The sequence below is a fragment of the Lontra canadensis genome, unplaced genomic scaffold, assembly GCF_010015895.1.
Source record: "Lontra canadensis isolate GAN:19392208 unplaced genomic scaffold, GSC_riverotter_1.0 scaffold108, whole genome shotgun sequence".
Taxonomy (NCBI): Eukaryota; Metazoa; Chordata; class Mammalia; order Carnivora; family Mustelidae; genus Lontra; species Lontra canadensis.
This window is the reverse complement of record NW_022631102.1, coordinates 385,416-404,331: the sequence shown is the minus strand read 5'-3', so window position 1 is coordinate 404,331 and position 18,916 is coordinate 385,416. Positions and strand designations below refer to the sequence as shown.

At 63.1% G+C, this 18,916-nt stretch overlaps 2 protein-coding genes across 2 annotated transcripts in view; one reads left to right on the top strand and one right to left on the bottom strand.

Annotated features, from left to right (window-relative positions):
* Positions 1-5,340: 5,340 nt before the first annotated feature.
* Positions 5,341-12,167, top strand: PLD4 (phospholipase D family member 4). Its single transcript, XM_032839644.1, has 10 exons — positions 5,341-5,455; positions 7,102-7,295; positions 8,055-8,238; positions 8,387-8,507; positions 9,043-9,170; positions 9,736-9,936; positions 10,563-10,702; positions 10,848-11,013; positions 11,098-11,194; positions 11,696-12,167. The coding sequence occupies exons 1-10, from the start codon at positions 5,429-5,431 to the stop codon at positions 11,896-11,898; spliced, it is 1,461 nt and encodes a 486-aa protein (XP_032695535.1). The 5' UTR covers positions 5,341-5,428; the 3' UTR covers positions 11,899-12,167.
* A 3,129-nt stretch (positions 12,168-15,296) lies between these two features.
* The window catches only part of LOC116856291 (protein AHNAK2-like), a 12,137-nt gene continuing 8,517 nt past the window's right edge, over positions 15,297-18,916 (bottom strand). The window contains 2 exon segments of the mRNA XM_032839673.1: positions 15,297-15,403; positions 15,406-18,806. Coding sequence (XP_032695564.1) covers positions 15,297-15,403; positions 15,406-18,806 — 3,508 coding nt within the window.

The window sequence follows — 18,916 nt, the reverse complement described above, 5'->3', positions numbered from 1 at the left end:
GGGTGGGTCTGAAGCCACCTGCTGTGTGCACTGAGCGCTCGGATGTGGGCTCCCGCGCTGTGTGCCGGACAGGATCCAGGATCCGAAAGGAGACTGCCAGGGCACCGGGTGGGCTCGGTCGCTACAGCGTGCGACTCCTGATTTTGGGGTCGTGAGCTCGAGGCCTGCATTGGATGTAGAGATGCCTGAAGTAAATAAACTTCAAAAAAAAAAAAAAAGGAAACCACCCCAGGAACACTGAAGAATGCTTCAGTCAAGGAGAATGTATTAAAACCAACCACAGGGGCGCCTGGGTGGCGCAGTGGGTTAAGCCTCTGCCTTTGGCTCAGGTCATGGTCTCAGGGTCCTGGGATCGAGCCCCACATCGGGCTCTCTGCTCGGCGGGGAGCCTGCTTCCCCCTCTCTCTCTGCCTGCCTCTCTGCCTGCTTGTGACCTCTGTCTGTCAAATAAATAAATAAAATCTTTAAAAATAATAAAAAATAAAAATAAAACCAACCACAGAATAAAGAAATCCCTTACACAGGAATGATGGGGTTCTGACCGTACAGACTCCTAAGGACCTCGGGTTCCAGGGAAAACAATGGTCTGTCAAGAATTCTGCACCTGGAATGCTATTCTTCAATAGTGAAGGAAAACTAGAGACATTTTCACGTTCCCAAGGACTGAGTGTCACCAACACATGCCCGTGCAAGGACGATAACCAGTGACTGAGAACCGCATAGCCAACAGCTTTCCTACTCCAGCCGGTTGCAAAGGTTGTATTTCGGGAGGGCAAGCAGCGGGCAGGTCTGAAATAGAAGGGAGGGTGAGCAGATCATTGTCGCACACCCTGACTGCACAAAATGATGATACTGTGTACAACGTGTGGGGCTTAAAGTAATAATAGTAATAGTATTGCAAGACAGGACAAACGTGAGAGACATGTGCTGGAGATCATCAGAGGTAAAGTTCTCAAAGGTCCTTGCACTACTCAGGAAGAGGGAAAGATGTTCCTTATGTCTATGCCTCCTTACGGATGCAAAGTAAACACCCGAAGACGAGCCAGTGACAGCATGGGGACATGACCGCTTGCAGCAACACAATGAAAGGGCATTTACTCCGGGAGCAGACGCGCAGTGGTCTGTCCTTCAGGTGTGAAGCTGGCGCCCCAGCTCCCCTCCTGGCTGCGTGGCCAGATCCCAGGAGGGAGCGATGGAGCCCCCTTCACTGGACGTCTCCCTGGGCAGTGTGTGGGTCACAACCTGCACCGTGGCCATCACGGGGACCACAGCCGGCGGCGGGAAGAATGACCCTCTCGGCTCTCAGGAGCGCGGAAGAGCACTCGGGAAGAGCGGTGTGGGGGGGCCGTGGAGGGCCTGTCACCGAGAGGTCACAGCTCGAGCGGGACAGGAAAACAGGAGAAAAATTAATCCACCCAGAAGAGCAAGAAGAAGGACCAAAACCCGCAGGATGTGGCCAAGCACACGAGAGAAGGAATGACAGATGGAAATGCAGCGGTCATCACAGTGAGCGTAAACGGACAAAACCCAGCTGGAGCGGGTAAGGACGGCCGCAGAGACGGCGCTTTACACGCCGGAGCTGGCGGCGCTGGGGGCTCAGTCGGGGAGCGTCTGCCTTGGACTCGGGTCATCTCAGGGTCCTGGGATCCAGCCCCATGTCGGGCTCCCTGCTCCGCGGGGAGTCTGCTTCTCCCTCTGCCCTTGCCCCTGCTCTTGCTCTCTCTCTCCCAAATAAATAAATAAAATCTTTAGAAAATTAAATTCCAGCTCTGTTACTCACTAGACACAGATCTGAAACGCCAAGGAGGCCCATCAACCTAAGGTAGAGGACATTTTTTTAAAAAACCACACAGATTAAGCTAAAAATAGGACAACATAGCTTTTTAAGACCAAAGTTCTTAGCAGGGAAAGTGAGAGCGCAGGGGCAGGTGGCTTAGTCGGAGACCAAGAGACCGGGCAGTGCAGCCTCCACTGCGGGAAGCCAGAGTCCATGTGGGAAGCCACGGATGGGCACAGCCCTCCCACGGATTCCGGGCCGAGGACACAGAACGTTCATAAGTGACACGTAGGAGTTGAAAGCACATCCGTGAGCAGGATTCGCAGACGGATCTAGATGCCAGAGCCCCCTGGCAGAGGCTGCGCGCTCTTCTCGAGCGCGTTTTGGTTCTGAGCCCACAACGTTGCGCCTCTTGAGCAACGTTAAAGACGTGACGCTGTGCAGGCTTTGCTTCCTAACCCAACGCGACTGAACTAGGAGTCAGTCAGGAAGAAAGAACTTCATGTACGCTTGGAAATCTTAAACCGAATTTCTTTTTTTTTTTTTACAACTTTTTTTTTTTTTAAGATTTTATTTATTTATTTATTTATCTGACAGACAAAGATCACAAGTAGGCAGAGAGGTAGGCAGAGACAGAGAGGAGGAAGCAGGCTCCCCGCTGAGCAGAGAGCCCGATGAGGGACTCGATCCCAGGACCCTGAGATCATGACCTGAGCCGAAGGCAGAGGCCCCACCCACTGAGCCGCCCAGGCGCCCCAAGACTTAATTTTTAAGTAATCTCTACTCCCAACATGGGGCTTGAACTCAACTTTAAAAATTTTATTTAAATTCAAGTTAGTTGACACAGAGTGGATCACTGGTTTCAGAGGTAGAATTTAGGGATTCATCAGTTGCATGTAGCCCCCAGGGCTCATCACATCACGTGACCTCCTTCATGCCCATCACCTGGTTACCCTGTCCCCCCACACCCCCACCCTTCCAGCAGCCCTCAGTTTGTTCCCCAGAGTTAAGAGTCTCTTTGGGTTTGTCTTACTCTCTGATTTCATCTTTTATTTTTCCTTCCCTTCCCCTATGGTCCTCTGTTTTATCTCTTATGCTCCACAAGTAAGTGAAACCATATGATAACTGACTCTCTCTGCTTGACTTGTTTCACTCAGCATCATCTCTTCCAGTCCCGTCCATGTTGCTACAGAAGTTGGGTGTTCATCCTTTCTGATGGGGGCATAATACTCCATAGTGTGTATGGACCACATCTTCCTTATCCATTCGTCCGTCGAAGGGCATCTTGGTTCTTTCCATAGTTTGGCTATTGTGGACGTTGCTGCTATGAACATTCGGGTGCACGTGCCCCTTCAGATCACTATGTTTGTATCTTTAGAGTAAATACCCAGTAGTGAGATTGCTGGGTCATAGGGCAGCTCTATTTTCAACTTTTTGAGGAACCTCCATGCTGTTTTCCAGAGTGGCTGCACCAGCTTGCATTCCCACCAACAGCGTAGGAGGTTCCCCTTTCTCTGCATCCTCGCCAGCCTCTGTTGTTTCCTGACTTGTTAATTTTAGCCACTCTGACTGGTGTGAGGTGGCATCTCACTGTGGTTTTGATTTGTGTTTCCCTGACGCCGAGTGATATGGAGCACTTTTTTATGGGTCTGTTGGCTATCTGGACGTTGTCTTTGGAGAAGTGTCTGTTCATGTCTTCTGCCCATTTTTTGACATGATTATCTGTTTTGTGTGTGTTGAGTTTGAGGAGTTCTTTATAGATCCTGGATATCAATCTTTTGTCTGTACTGTCATTTGCAAATATCTTCTCCCATTCTGTGGGTTGCCTCTTTGTTTTGTTGACTGTTTCCTTTGCTGTGCAGAAGCTTTTGATCTTGATGACGTCCCAAAAGTTCATTTTCTCTTTTGTTTCCTTTGCCTTTGGAGACATATCTTGGAAGAAGCTGCTGTGGCTGAGGTTGGAGAGGTTACTGCCTATGTTCTCCTCTAGGATTCTGATGGGTTCCGCCTCATGTTGAGGTCTTTTATCCATTTTGAGTTTATCGTTGTGTGTGGAGTCAGAGAATGGTCCAGTCTGATTCTGCATGTGGCTGTCCAATTTTCCCAACACCATTTATTGAAGAGACTGTCTTTTTTCCATTGGACATTCTTTCCTGTTATGTCGAAGATTAGTTGACCATAGAGTTGAGGGTCCATTTCTGGGCTCTCTATTCTGTTCCATTGATCGATGTGTCTGTTTTTGTGCCAGTGCCATGCTGTCTTGGTGATCACAGCTTTGAAATAGAGCTTGAAGTCAGGCAACATGATGCCTGCAGCTTCAGGGGTTTTTAAATAATTTTTTAAAAAATTTATTTATTTGACAGGGAGAGAGATACAAGCAGGAGAAGTGGGAGAGGGAGAAGTAGACTCCCTGCCAAGCAGGGAGCCCAATGTGGGGCTCGATCCCAGGACCCCGAGACCATGACCAGAGCCAAAGGCAGACGCCTCACGACTGAGCCACCCAGGCGGCCCTCCAGCTTTGGTTTTAAAAGTCGGACTTTAGAACACAGTGCTTAATTTTTACCTCCTCAGCCACGTGTAATAGCAAGAAAGCCCTTGCAGAGAAGTCTTAAATTTCGGTTAGTAGCACTACTGTTTGTAGTGATGCTAGGATTATTACTTGGAAACGGTGTTAAACATGTTATAAGCCAAAGCTAACAAGCAATTGTATGAATGTCGGGGGCCGCATGTTTGCGTGTAAGAGAGGAGGGAGAGGAGTACAAACCCGCCCGGGAGGAAAGCTTGTCGTCCCCGAGGGAGACGCGTCCCCACACGTCCACGGCGGCGTGACGCACCGCAGCAGAGACAGGGTGGCAGCGCCTCACTCCCCGCGCCCGGTTGCAGGGTGAGGAGCAGAGACTCCGTGGGGAGGGCGGGTGGCTCTCCGGGTCATGGCCAGGTCAGACGATGTGGCCGTTAGTGCCCTTATGAAAGAGCCCCCAGAGAGCCCCGGCCCTTCCCTCCCAGGAAGACACAGCAAGGAGAGATGCAGGACCCAATCTGCGGGTGCCGTGACCTTACTCCCGGCCCTCAGAGCTGTGAGGAGCAAGCGTCTGCCGTCTCCAAGCTGCCCGGTCCATGCCGCTTGGTTAGAGCAGCCCCAGCAGACTCGGGGGAGCCCGGACTACGCTCCTGGGAACACGGAGCTGACGGCTGAAACCCAGTAGCCATTGTGGGCCACGAGGCTGCTCGTCCGCCCCAAGGTTCGGGAGCTAGGGTTCCCAAGGAGGGGCCTGGAGGGACCTGGCTCCCCATGGCCTTAGAGCCAACACCGTCTTTAGGCCACCGGCCCCCAACCCTGGTTAGTGCGAGAGAGAGATGAGCAATCTTGCTCGGGCCAGGCTCCTTGGGTCTCTGGGGCTTGTGTCGAGCCCAACTGATGTCTGGGCCTCCACCTGGCCAGTGGGGCCGGGGGAGAGACTTTCTCTGGTGGTGGCAGTTCCCAGCTGCACCCTCCGGCTGGCCCACCCAGCTCCCGATGTCTGTCAGGGGTGCCAGCGACGCAGAGGAAGTGGCCAAAAGGGGAAGCAGCGGGCTGCAGGAGGAGGCAGGTGGGCGGGGGGTGGGGGCAGCTGCCGGAGCTGAGGGCCTGCAGTCTGTGGCTGGAGCAAGATGAAGGCCAAGGCGGTACCCTCGGAGGTGAGTCTGGGAGCCCGGGGCCAGGCGGGAGAGGCAGGCTGAAGCTGGCTGCCAGCGAGCCCAGGCCCAGGGGATCACAGAGCCCCCCGCGGGGCCTGGCAGCCTCACCCCAGCTCCGCAGGGCAGGAAGTCGCACGCCTCCAGCCGTGACCGCTGATGCCTGGAGGGCCCCAGCCTAGCCCCAGCCCAGGAACACGGTGGCTAGTGGGCCACCCCCTCCCCAAGGCCAGCCCAAGCCCAGGGACGCAGGCTTTCTGTCACTGCAGCGAGCCAGCAGCTCTGCAGAGGCCTGGAGCTACCCTGGGGGCGGCCTCCCCAGGCCCCAGTGCTGTTCCGAGGACCCAAGGGGCGGGGGGGGGGGGGGGGGGGGGGGCGGGGGGGGGGGGGGGGGGCAGAGTGAGGTTCTGAACCCAGCTCTGGGGGGCATCCTGGCTTCCCTCTGGGGGGACTCCCTGGTTCTGCCGGAGGCCTCGTTCTGGCTTCCGAGACCCCTCCCTGCACTCCCGGCGGGCATGCCGAACCCTGGAGTACTTGGCCCACTGAAGCCACCATGGGGGAGCCCTGTCCACCTGGCTTCCAGCTCTCGGTGGGACTAGCTGCCCTGAGGGGGTAGAGCCCTGGGGCAGAAAAGGGGGCCCCCACACAGCACCCCAGGTTCCCCAGCCCTCAGGTCCCCGGATGGCAGCAAAGGGTCCCCACTCAGCCCCCGCCGTGCCTTCCCAGCCAGGACAAAGGGTGCTCCCTGAGTCCCAGGAGGGGGCTGCTGAGGCCCCCCAGGCTGGGACCCATCCTGGGAAAGGAGGTGGCTTTTCACGGGCCGGTAAGGAGGGCCCAGCTGAAAGCAGAAATGGCTCCGGGGCTCACCATGCACATGGCTGAAAGAAGGAACCAAGATTCAGACACGCAGGTGCCCGATGAGAGTGAGACGGCGAGGGGGAGCCAGAGGGCCGGGCTAGCTCCTCTGGCACAGACGGACACGAACACCCACGTGCGCACACACAGCCACGCACACACGCGCACACACACAACGCAATGCACACACACACACGCGGTGCACACACACGGACACACATGCGTGCGTGTGCACACACAGACACGCGTGCACACCGGCTTCAGGCTCCACACGGAGTCACCATCTGCAGGGCAGGCAGCGGAGGGAAGACCAGTGCCGGGCCTGCAGCTGCTGGTGACACCAGGTCGCCGTGTCAGGGGCTGAGACCTCTGCAGAGAGCAGCAGTGGCCCTGGCCCCCCCGCTCCACAGGCCCACAGCCCACAGGACAGAGAGCCTAGAGCAGCAGAACAGGGGGCTCGAGGGAGGGGGTTCCGCAGCCTCGGGGGACCCTGCACCAGAGCGGCAAGGATGAAACCAGCCAGACCAGTGCGCTCCCCTCAGCTCCCCAATCCCTGTCCTGGGGGCCCCAAGGGAAAGCCCCAGGCCACTTGGTCCCCCTCCCCACAGGCAGTTTGGGCCCTGCTCAGCGCCATCTTCCCTGTCCTTCGCCCACCCAGCCCCCTGCAGGCCTGGCCCTCCCTGGGAGCCGGCGACAGTCTCTGTCAGCCCCGGAAGGGCCACCTTAGCCCACCCAGAGGTAGAGCACACGCACGCCATCCGGGGACCCCACGGTGACACCCTCTCCTGCTGCAGGTGCTGGGAGCGCTGGCCGTGCTGTGGCTCGGTGCTGCGGCTCTTGCCTACGTCCTGTGGCAAGTGTACCTCCCGCCCACCAGTGGCCAGCTGCACCCGGGGGAAGGGCCCACCTCGTCCCCGGGCCAAGGCTCCAGCCGGGCCTGGGAGCCCCGGAGAGGGGAGGCCGCGCCGCAGCCGCAGGACGCCTGCCGGTGAGTGTCTGCGAGGTCTGCAGGCCCGTGGGCCCGTGCTCAGCTCTGCCCCTCTGTGAGCTTCCCGCCCTTGGACCGGCCCCTCGGGGCCCGCACGGCCCTCTGCCGCTTCTCAGAAGAGACAGCTGGCCGGGAAGGGCGGCCCCAAGGTGGGGATGGGCCGGAGCTGACGGACTTGGGGTGTTCTATGCAGCAAACACAGGCCGCTGTCCAGGGGCTCCGCCAAGGATGCAAAGCCCAGAGCCACCTGGGCAGCTTCTCAGCCTTCCTCTCCTGGTGTCGCTGTTTCCAGCTGCCCGGCCACCTGCCTTTCACGCTTTCTGCTGGGTGGGGGGGAGTCCTGCGCAGAGCCCAGCCTGTGGAGCCCAAGATGCGCTCCCACCACCTCCTGGTCTGGGCTTTCCTCCGGGTCAGCTTGTGCCGCCTCCAGGGGCCTCCCTTCCAGTCGGCAGCCCAGACCCAGGACGGCTCTCCAGCAGCCGTGCCTGGAACTGGGCTGGGCCCGGGGCCCCAGTCTGCGTTGCTCCCTCCCTGGCTCCCCCCACCGCCCCCGGGTCGCTGCCCGCAACAGGCTTGTTGGGGCTCACGCCTGCCCCATCCAGTCTAGTCGGCTCCCCTGCGGTGCTCCCCTGGCCTGGGCTCAGCCCCATGTTGGCAGTGACTACTGCCCCCGGCCTGGCCAGTGGGGACAGGGCAGGGGACGCGAGGCGGGTTGGTGGCCCCCGTGCTCCTCTCAGGCCCCATGGGCTCTCTCTGCAGGCTTGTCCTTGTGGAGAGCACCCCCTGGGACCTCCCTGCTGCAGCTGGCAGCCCGTCGGCCCAGCCCCTGGCCCAGGCCTGGCTACAGCTGCTGGACGCCGCCCAGCACAGCATTCACGTGGCCTCCTTCTACTGGTCCCTCACAGGGGCCGACATTGGAGTCAACGACTCGTCCTCCCAGCTGGTATGCCCAGCCCTGCCCACCCCATCTGGGTGCCGAGGCACATCTCTCTCACTCTGAGCTGTGGGTGGGCAAAGTGGCCTCCCGGGAGAGGTCTGGGTCCTTCCTAGTTGGCGGGGCGTCACCCCTCACGGCTGGCCCGGCCTCGCAGGGGGAGGCCCTTCTGTGGAAGCTGGAGCGGCTGCTGGACAAGAACATTTCCCTGGCTGTGGCGACCAACAGCCCGTCACTGGCCAAGAACTCCACGGACCTGCGGGTCCTGGCGGCCCGAGGTAGGTGCCTGTCCGGCCTGGGCCCGCAGCCTCGGGGGCAGGCATGGCTCGTGACCTGCTGGTGCCACGGGATGAGGAAGGCGTGCAGAGCTGCATGGGAGGGGCTAGGAGGGGGCGTCCATGCTTCCCTCGTTCATCGGGAGGGCAGGGGCTGGGGTGGCGTGCTTAAAGTCAGCCTCACCCGGGACCGGGGCTGGTTCCAAGGGGCCAGACGGTCATCCTCCGTGGTGGGCAGAGCCTAGGGAGGCCTTGGGGCCCCCCTGAGCCCAGCTGCTCTGACCTGTGGGTGGGTTCAGGCTGGGAGCTCAGCTGGGCAGTGATCCTTTAGCCCCCGGCTCTGGAGGGGACGGCCCCGAGGGATCCAGGGTCAGTTGATGCCTTCGTCACCCCCTGCAAAGTGGGGACGATAACGGCTTGGGCTTAGCAGGACTGCTCTGAGGGCAAACGAGCTGCCCCACCACAGGGAATTGGGCTCACCGCGAAGCGGGCACCTGGCGAGACCCCGGTGACCACACGGTCCTCGCCTCCCGGCCAGGTGCCCAGGTGCGGTTCGTGCCCTTGAGGAAGCTCACCGGGGGCGTTCTGCACTCCAAATTCTGGGTCGTGGACGGACGGCATGTCTACCTGGGCAGTGCCAACATGGACTGGCGGGCCCTGACGCAGGTGAGTCCCGAGGGCAGGGAGACCCACCAGGGGCTCGTCCGCTGCCCGCGCTCCCGGGGCCTGGTGATGTCCCATGCAGCCCGGGGTGGAACAGGGGTGGGGCGTCGCCCTGGTGCGAGGGACAGGCGCCGGGTCGGGAGTTCGGGAATCCTGCACGGCGCCTGCCCTCGCACCCCAGAATGTCGTTCTACCCGCGGGAAGCCGCTGCAGTCTCCGCACCAGGGAAACCTGCGTCCCTGAAGGAAAAGCAAAGCATGAAAAACCAGCCCCAGAAGGGTGGTGGCAAACGCAGCCATGCCGGTCGGTCTGTCGCCGGACAGGGACGCGACGAACGACTTCTCTTAGGCATTTTCTGTTTCCGCGGTAACAAGCACGGGCTGCTGCTTTGATGGTTGGGTGCAACGTTCAAGAGGAGCAGGGCCCCCGTCACCCCTGCAGCTCCTGCGAGCGCACTGTGTGTCACACTGTCTGTCCTGACTCCCGCGGGGGCGCTGCCAGCGCGGGGGGCCAAGCTCCGTCCCAGGGCAGAGGCCCAACCCCCGCAGCCGCCGCCCTGTCCCCACAGGTGAAGGAGCTGGGCGCCATCATCTACAACTGCAGCCGCCTGGCCCTCGACCTGGAGAGGACCTTCCAGACCTACTGGGTGCTGGGGGCACCAAGGGCTGTCCTCCCCAGAGCCTGGCCTCGGAGCTTCTCGTCCCACATCAACCGCTTCCGGCCTCTCCGGGGCCACTTTGACGGGGTGCCCACCACGGCCTATTTCTCCGTAAGAGCGGCAGAGGGTGCCTGCCAGACCCCCGGGGGAGCCTGCCCCACTGCCGTGCCGCCCAGCGCCCAGGACCCGGCTGTGGTCCCCTGGCCAGCGGCCGGCTGTCTGCAGACCCAGCTCCAGGAGAGGATGCGGGCTGCGTGGTCCACGGGGAACAGGCAGCCTGGGAGGGGGCGGGGCTTCCCATGGCCCAGGGAGGGGGGCTCCAAGCAACTGTTGGGTGGGGATGAGGGACTTCTGCCTGGGGCCTGGGAGGGCCAGGGGAAACCAGCTCATCAAGTGGGTCCGTCCCTCTGCAGGCGGGGAAGGGGGAGGGGGCGGGCTGACCCTCCATCTGGGCGAGTGGCAGGGGCTGGTCTCTGGAGACCCAGCATCAGGCCGGGGTGGGGGGTCCTCTGGGGGGCTGGGGGTGCAGCGCGGGGCAGGCTTCCCGGCCTTCCTGGCCAGACTGAGGGCAGTCCTGAGGTCCCGGTGCAGAGCCTCCCTCCCCTGTCCCCACCTCTCCAGGGGGTCCCTCTGGTCTTCCTCTGAGATCCCACGTGCTGGAGGGTGAGGGCAGGCTGGGGTCACAGGTCCAGGAAGCAAGCGGCTCAGTGCCCTCGGGGACCTCTCTGCCTGGACAGGCCTCGCCGCCAGCGCTCTGCCCGCACGGTCGCACGCGGGACCTGGAAGCCCTGCTAGCCGTGCTGCGCGGTGCCCGGGAGTTCGTCTACGTCTCGGTGATGGAGTATTTCCCCACCACACGCTTCAGCCACCCGGCCAGGTAGGGAGTGGGAGCCCGGGGTGGGGGTCCGCTCTGCGGATGGGCAGCACCCAGAGCATTTCCTCCCCCACTGGGACCCCTGCTCAGCCCCGGCTTGCAGTCAGGGTCCCCGCTGGCCCGAGGACCCTGAGCCGCCCTCCCACAGGTACTGGCCAGTGCTGGACACCGCGCTGCGGACAGCGGCCTTCAACAGGGGTGTGCGTGTGCGCCTGCTGGTCAGCTGCTGGCCCCACACGGACCCCAGCATGTTCCCCGACCTGAGGTCCCTGCAGGCCTTCAGCAACCCTGCGGCCGGGGTCTCGGTGGATGTGGTGAGGACCCCCCCCCCCCGGGGCGGGGCTGGGGTGGGCGGTCCTTCTCCCCCTCCTCACGTGCTCCCTCTCTGTTCCCCAAAGAAAGTCTTCATCGTGCCGGTGGGAAATCACTCCAACATCCCCTTCAGCAGGGTGAGCCACAGCAAGTTCATGGTCACAGAGAAGGCAGCCTACATCGGTGAGCAGGCAGGGGCACTGCCCCAGGACCCTGAGTCCTTGAGGGGCACCGAGCATGTGTGCATGACCACGGAGGCCACAAAAGCACACAGAAGGGGGACATGACCCCCAAGCAGTGGCTGGGCCAGGGTGCTGAAGGGGACTCTGTTCTCATGGGCGGCACGGACCCCTCAGGACAGAGGCGAGCCGAGGGGGGGCTCTCAGGTCCAGGACAGGTCCAGGCCCAGGACACCGGGCGGGTGGGAAGCCCCGAGCCCCAAGTTTTCAGGACGCTGAGTTGGGACACCAGCCCCGGGGGACGTGGGAGGAGCCGCACCGCGCGCGAGGAGAGCTGGTTGGCTCTTCCGCATCTGAGGGGCTGGCCCGGCTGCAGTTCCGGCAGCCGAGTGGCCGCGCAGCCCCTCCGTCCCCAGCGTCGTGGCCGAGCCTGAAGACTGGGCCCTGTGGAGGGAGAGAGCACCCGTCCCAGTCACACGGGACTCTCTCCCGCCCACGGCCCCAGGCACCTCCAACTGGTCGGAGGACTACTTCAGCAGCACCTCGGGAGTGGGCCTGGTGGTCAGCCAGAGAGCGCCCAGCGGCCGGCCGGGGCTCCTCACTGTGCAGGAGCAGCTGCGTCGCCTGTTCGAGCGAGACTGGGATTCCCGCTACGCTGTGGGCCTGGACGCACAAGCCCAGGGCCAGGATTGCGCCTGGCGAGGCTGAGGGGCTGCTCTGCCCAGTCCCCGGCCCGCAGCTCCCGCCTCCCGCCGCGCCTCCCCACCTGCCTCGGGTCGGGGCTCCGAGCCGCCTGTCCTCACAAGCCCTGCTCACGTGCAGGACCTCCCAGCTCCTAGCAGGTGCAGACGGACGGCTTGCCCTCAGCATCTGAACCGGCCCCTTGCACGCCCCACCTCCTCCAGGGAGCCTTCCGGGATTGTCCTCCCTGACCCACAGAGCCACAGTCCCTACCCACAGAGGAGGCTTTAGAATCCACGCACCTCCCTGCCTGTCTGTGTGGGTCTAGCATGGGCTGCCTCCACTCCTCCTGGCCCCAGGTCGGGGTTCTGCACCCCCCACCCTGGGACTGCTCTACCTGCCTGTCGGTGCCTAGGCCTCACCCACAGGAACCGGGGGTGGGGCTGGAGCAGGGGCCGGGATGGGGGACCCAGCATGGGGGACAGGTGGAGAGGGGAGGGGGTGCAGGGCTGCTGTGTGGCCCCTAGGACCATGTGCAGTGAGGGCCGGCCCTTCAGGCAGGGTTGAGAGAACCTGGTTTTGGAGCCAGGGGTGGGGGTTGGGCGTGGGGTACTGGCACCAGTCCGGGGTGGGGCCTTGGACACAGACCTGCCCAGGGGACCCGCCGCAGGAGGCGCCCGGACACCGCCCTGCAGAGGCTCTGAATCCTTTTGACACCTGGGTTCTGGCCCTTCTGCCGGATCAGAGGCCGTCCCAGCGCACCCACTTGGCCTCTCCTGGGACTTCTGGTTTCTGACCAAGGTTCCAGAGCCCACCCGATCTGTGGAGGCCACCCTGGGTGGCAGTGTGGGGTGAGCTCCGTGGCCAGGGGACCCTGGACTGTGAGGGAGCTGAGCGAGTAGATGCCCGAATCCAGCCCTCCCACATCCCTGGGTGCCTCTCCCCCGCCTGCCCCGTCCTCTCTGCCCCACAGTGAGCGGGTGGGCTGCAGTCGGGCCCCTACGCGTCAGCATCCTTGTCGGTGAGGAAGGTCCCCGACCCAGCCTGCTCCCTGCCCAGACCTGCAGGGCAGCCCCGGCCTCTGGGAGCTGGTCTGTGTGTGAACAGCCCTGGACCAAACCAAGCCCCCGGGCCACTGTGGCGGCTCCCCGCGGCTCCTGTCCCCTGCCCGTGGACTGCACAGCGACCCCCGTCAGAAACAGACCCTGTCCTGGACCCATGGTGCCCTCCAGAGCTGTGTGGGGGTTTGTGCTCTGGTCCTGGACCCCAGCAGCGGTGTCCCCGGGCCGGTCAGCCACAAGCCATCAGGTCTCCGTGCTCCAGGTCGTGCCTGGACGACAGGGAAAAAGCCACAGCCATGGCCCAGTGGCCATTGCCATGGAAGGGGCTGGTGGCCACACGTCGGGCAGCCTCTATGGCCTGTTGCAAAGCAGACCTTCCCCTCAGGAGACCCAGCTTGTGAGGCTCGAGAGGCCCCCCAGGGTGCCTTGATGTGGCTCCTTCTGGGCCACTGCGGACAGACTCTGACGTGGTCCTCTCGACCTTGCCCTGGAAGCCATGTCCTGTGTGACCCCTCCCCTTGGTGGCGGGCACAACCCGTGTTTGCTTGTGAGCAATAGAACACACAAAGGGGCCAATCTGTCACTTCTGCGACTGTGTGACGCGCGTCTGTGAGCGCGCCCACTGGGGGTCCGCTCCTCGATAGCCAGAGGAAGCTCCTGGGCTGTGGCCGGTCCTCAGCGAGGCCCCCGAGGCAGGGCACTGAGCACGGCAGTGAGACGCAGCGGCCCTCGCCCATCTGGCCCGCAAGTGCTGTGAGCGGCCAGCGGCTCTTTCCCCACTTTGATGGAGGGATCCCAGCCCTGGCCCTCACCCCGACTCCAGCCTGCAGGACCCCGGGCTGAGGACCCAGCTAAGCGGGGCTCGGACTCCGATGCACAGGAACTGGGAGGTCACAAACACGAGCTGTCGTCAGCTGCTGGCCTGTGGCAAGGCCGCCGTGCAGCATGGAGGCCGCGTGGGAGGACCCTGCCACCCTTCCCGCCTCCAGCCCCGAGGCCCCCATGTCTCAGGCCCTGACTGCAGCTTCACATGAGGCCAGAAGCCCGTGGCGCCAGCTGACCCCTGCGATGGTGTTCCCAGGAGGACGGCCTGACACACGGGATAGGCCGGGAGCGTCTGCCTGGGGGTGCTGGTCTCTCCTGACTTTGGGACAAACGCCCTGCTGACTCCTCCCCCTTTCTAGTTCACGGACTGTCCGTTCTCCGGAGGACGGCCCGTCCTCAGGGTGGGTGGCCTTCCCACCAGCCACGGGGAGGGCACGGCATGCACACGGTAGGAGGGGAGCCTCTGCTCTGCCTGCTGGGGGAGCACCAGGTGGGGCTCACCCACAGTCTGAGAGGGGTTAGGAGTGGGTCATCAGGAGCCCCCCGGGGCCAGGCGGGGTGGGGTAGGCTACACAGGGGATGCTGTGAGCCCCGGGCCCGGGAGGGGCATGCAGAGCACTCAAGACGAGGAGATTGGGTACCTGGGAGCTGCTTGGGCAGAGGGGAGGGCAGCCCCTGAGCTGGGCCCCCATCACAGCCAGGGATGTTGGCCCAGCTCTGTCCCTGCGCTGCCTTTGTGGGTGCCGTGTCGCCCCGAAAGCCAGCCTCTCTCTGAGCTCCCGGCATGCTCCTCCTTCTGGCTGCCGGGCCCGGGAAGGGCCTGATGGACCCAGGACAGGTGGAAGACCCACAACTCCTCTAGGGCCAGCGGGAGAGGTTAGCTCTGGGGTGTGTGGGCAGAGCACGGCAGGAACAAAAGACCTCGCAGCTGGTGCCGGGGGCGGGTCTTGTCCTTTATTATCCTTTACGGGGGCGGGGGGGATTCCAATGGCGTCCTGGCTGCGGCGTGTACAGTGGGGGACACAAGGCCATGCGGGGGGCCCAGCCGCGTGTGCCGCATCCCCAAGCTTGTCCGGGGGAGGATGCTCCACACAGGAGCTCCTTACAGGGAAGCAGGCAGGGAGGCTCCTGGAACGCACCAACTTTCTGGAGTCGAGGGAAACCACATTGCCCGAAGCAGCAGGAGAAGACAGGGGCCACGGCAAACACTACATCTACACCCACGGTGGTTAACCACCTCCTTCCCCGAGAGTGCGGCTGGGACCCGCTGGGCACTGCCTGTGGCTCCCTGGAGGCACGGCTCAGGGAGGCCTCACCCCAGCAGCCGGCGCAGCACCCCCACCCTGGACGGCGCCTGGCGCCTGGGCCGCCCCGCTTCCGCAGCTTGGCCACACGTCGGGGGCCGGCCGTGTGTCATGTGCCTCAGTGCCAGAAGAGCGGCAGGTGCCAGCATGGTCGGGTGGGAGCCTGGTGCTGCTGGGGTTCTGGGGCTTGGTGTGGGCGTCTGTCCCGCGTGGAACAGTCACCCCTTCCCAGTCCTCATGCGGTGGCGGGCCTGGGTGCGGACAGCTGGCTGGCGGCTGCGTCCCACTCCAGCAGGACCTGCTCGGTTCTTGCCGCGGAGGTCACCGTGGCACTGGAGCCGCGCCGGTGCCCACCACCTCTGCCGGCTCCCCGGCTCCCAGCTCTTCCGGGGAGAGGCTTTCTCGCGCATCATAGAAGGTGCCTGCCTCCTCCTGGAGGTTTTCCTCGGCTGGGCTTGCCTCCTCTTCCACACTTTTGCTTTTCTTGGTAGGGGAGGAGGAGAAGCCCAACTTGGGAAATCGGAACCAGCCCCCCTTCTCCTGCGAGGGAGGCGGCCGCGCCTCGGGCTGGGTCTGCACAGGAGCCGGTCTCTGGGCACTGGCTTGGGAATCGGCACTGGTCTCGGAGACGGAGGAGGAAAAGCCAATGCTCGGGAGCCAAAACCTGAATAGACCAGAGGACCTTGTACCTTCCGGTCTTGCTTTGGGAGCCTGGTCATCCACAGCCCGGGCCCCGGTCTCCTCCGCCTCCTGGTCCTCTTCCGGCAGGAGCTCCAGTATCTCCGCCGGCTCGTCATCGGAGCAGCTGTCTGTGCGCCCGCGGCCGGAGTGCCGGTCGGACGGGCCCGCTGCCGGTCCCGGCTCATCTACGCCAGGACAGATGATTTCGAAAGGCTCCCCGGTGTCAGGCTGGAGGTCTCCAGAAGTGGGGTCCGGTCCTGGGACCACCAGTTCCTGAGCCTCTCGGTGTCCTGCTGGCCCTCGGTGTGCAGGCACCACCTGCACCCGTGCCCGAGTGGGGGGCTCTGGGACCCTCCCCTTTAGCAAGGAAAACCCGTAAGAAAGCGTTTGGGTCTCTGACGCGGGGACCTCTGACTCCCGCACGATCTGGGTGGGAGAGACCTCGGGCCCCGAGAGCTCAGTGTACACAGTGGTCACTGTGCTGTGCACAGCCACCTGGCGGCTGGCCGCCTCCGCACCCTGGATGTGCACCCTGACCTTACAAATGGGGGCAGTTTCTGAGGGGAGGCCGAGGGCCTGGGGGACCTCCGGGGTGCGGGCGCCCCGCCCTGCAGTACTGTATGTGAGCAGGGCCGCATCAGGAGCGCTCTGCGGGCAGGACAGCTCTCTCACGCTGGGCACGAAAACAACGGCCTCTGAGCTGGGGGCCGGAAAGCTGAACCTCGGGACCTTTAACTTGGGGATCTGGACACGCAGCACGGAGTCTTCCCAGACCCGACCCACGCTGACCACGGAAACCTGGGACGGCAAGTGTGTGCTGCAAGCCCGCAGTCTGAGAGGGCCCTCGGGCTGGGAAGGCGGCCCCTCGGGCCCTCCGACCAGGCCCTGGCCCCCTGGTGCAGGAAGAGGGGCCTCTCCTGCTTCTCCTGGAGGTGGTCCGTGCAGCTGTAGGGGCAGGGAGCCTGCGCCCGGCCGGACCCTGACCTCGGGAGCAGACGGCCCTGCAGGCACTCGAGGGTCAAGGTTCCTCCGCAGGACATCTGCGTAGGAAGAAGCCGGGCTGCCTGAGGCTGCCCCGTCTGCACCAAGCTCCCGGGGCTGCGGGGACTTAGCCATGCCCACCTCTGTGGCAGGTGCGGGGGCCACTGCCTCGCCCTCCCCTGGCACACCTGCAGACTCCGTGGGGGCGCGTTGGAGGCTGGGCAGGCCAAGCGAGGGCATCCTAAACCAGCTCTCCCTGGGGCCCACAGGCGCTTCTCCCGCAACTACTCCCTGCTCTGAGCGCCCCGCCGCCAGGGACGGCAGGAGGGGCTCCTCTGCCAAGGCGGCTGTCCCCTCCCCACAGAGCAGGCCTGCTGAGCCGGCCCCAAGCCCAAGGCCTTGGGCGCTGTCTCCGGGAGACAGGCCATGTTTGGAAAGAGGGAGGGGGCCTGCGGCCAGGCCCCCCTGCACCGCGGCTTCCCTGGGGCTGAGGTCAGGCTGGACAAAGTCCAAGCGGGGAATGGGGGCTTCCGAGAGGCTCACATCGGCTCCTTCTGGCGGGCCCATGGCTGCGCCAATACCCCCAACACCATCCTCACTGTGGGCCAGACCCGGGTCTCCCTGAGGCAGGCCAGGCCCTCCTGGGGAAGACTTCATTCCAGGAGGCGCAACCTTTAGTAGGGCACGGGCAGCCACGCTGACCGCTCCCGCCTCTCCCTCCTTCCCGAGGGTCACGTCTGCCGCAGCCTCTGCAGGTGGAACGCGACCCCCCGGCTGGCCGCCCAGAGCACCCGCATCCCCCGGGCTGTGGCCAGGGTCTGCTTTGGCTTCCGTCCCCTTCCTCGGGGACCAGCTGAGCGAGGGAAGCCTGATCCTCGGTGCTCTCCCCAGACTGCCTTTCCCCTTGCATGTGACACCTCTGCCTGCGGCTGCGGCTGCAGCCAGGGCTGCCGTCCCTGCTGTGCCTGCATGTCCCTCTGCTACCTCAGACACAGAGATCCCCGTAGGTGGCCGCGGGTGGCCTGGCACTGGGAGGGCCACGGCTTCCTCCGTGGAGGAGTCCAGTCCCTGCGCAGCGAGCTGGGGAGATGTAGGGGACCCGCACTCGTGGGCTCCGGGCGCCGCCACTCCGGCCCCTGAGGTTGGAAGCGACAGGCAGAATTTGGGTCGATGAAATTTAGGAAAAGTCACCCGGCCGTAAGAGTCAGGAAATACAGTGTCCACGGGCCCCGGGGACCCGTCAAGCTGGGACAGTAGGACGTGCTCAGTGGAGCTGGGGTCGCCTGCCCCTGCTGGGCTCAGAAGCTCAGGAGCCATCTGGGACCCAGATGGGGCTTCACGAGGCAGCTCGGGGGGCACCGGGCCTCTGGGGACAGTCCCCTGGAATTTTGTAAGAGTGACGCCCTCGCAGGGGCTGAGGCTGGAGGGTCCCACAGGGGGACCCCTGAGCCGACCCAGCATGGACATCGGCAGGGACGCCTCCACGGAAGCCACAGGCGGCCCCTGGGGCCCCCCATGCCCGAACTCGAAGGAGGAGGCAGAGACACTCACAGGTGAAGGGACCTCGTATTCCTCTGCAGAAGCTGCAAAGCCTTTAGCTGTTTTCCCTGGAGGAGAGAAGACTTTGGGCAGTTTAAAATAGGATTTTTTGCTTTTGCTTTTTTCTCCACATTTTCCAGCAGACAGAGCCACATCACCTTCCGTATGGAAAGCATGCTGATCGCTACAAGAGACCACTGGAAGTCTGAGGCCGGAGGAGGACGAGAGAGCGGTATCTTTACCTCCCCCGGCAAGCAGAGGAGATGCCACGGAAGGCTTGCTGGGGGAGGGGACAGAGGGGGAAATGCTGATTTTAGAAATCTTGACCGTCTTCCCTGCGGAAAAATCTTCCCCGTCCCCAGAGATAATACCCTCGGCCAACTGTGAGCCGTGGACGTGGGCATCCACCTCCACGCCCGACACAGAAACGTCACTGTCAGGGGCACTCACGAACTCTTTGGAGCTCTTCAGGTCCAGTTGAGGCGCCTTGATGTCCACCTGGGGGGTCTTGATGTCCACAACAGGATTCATGACCGAGTGCATTCTACTCTCAAGAGGCGGGCCCATGGTGGTCAATGCTTGGGCTTTTTGAGACGTTGCAGACAAAGCCAACTCTGCTTCCGGGAGGGACAGCTCATGCTCTCCGGCAGGATG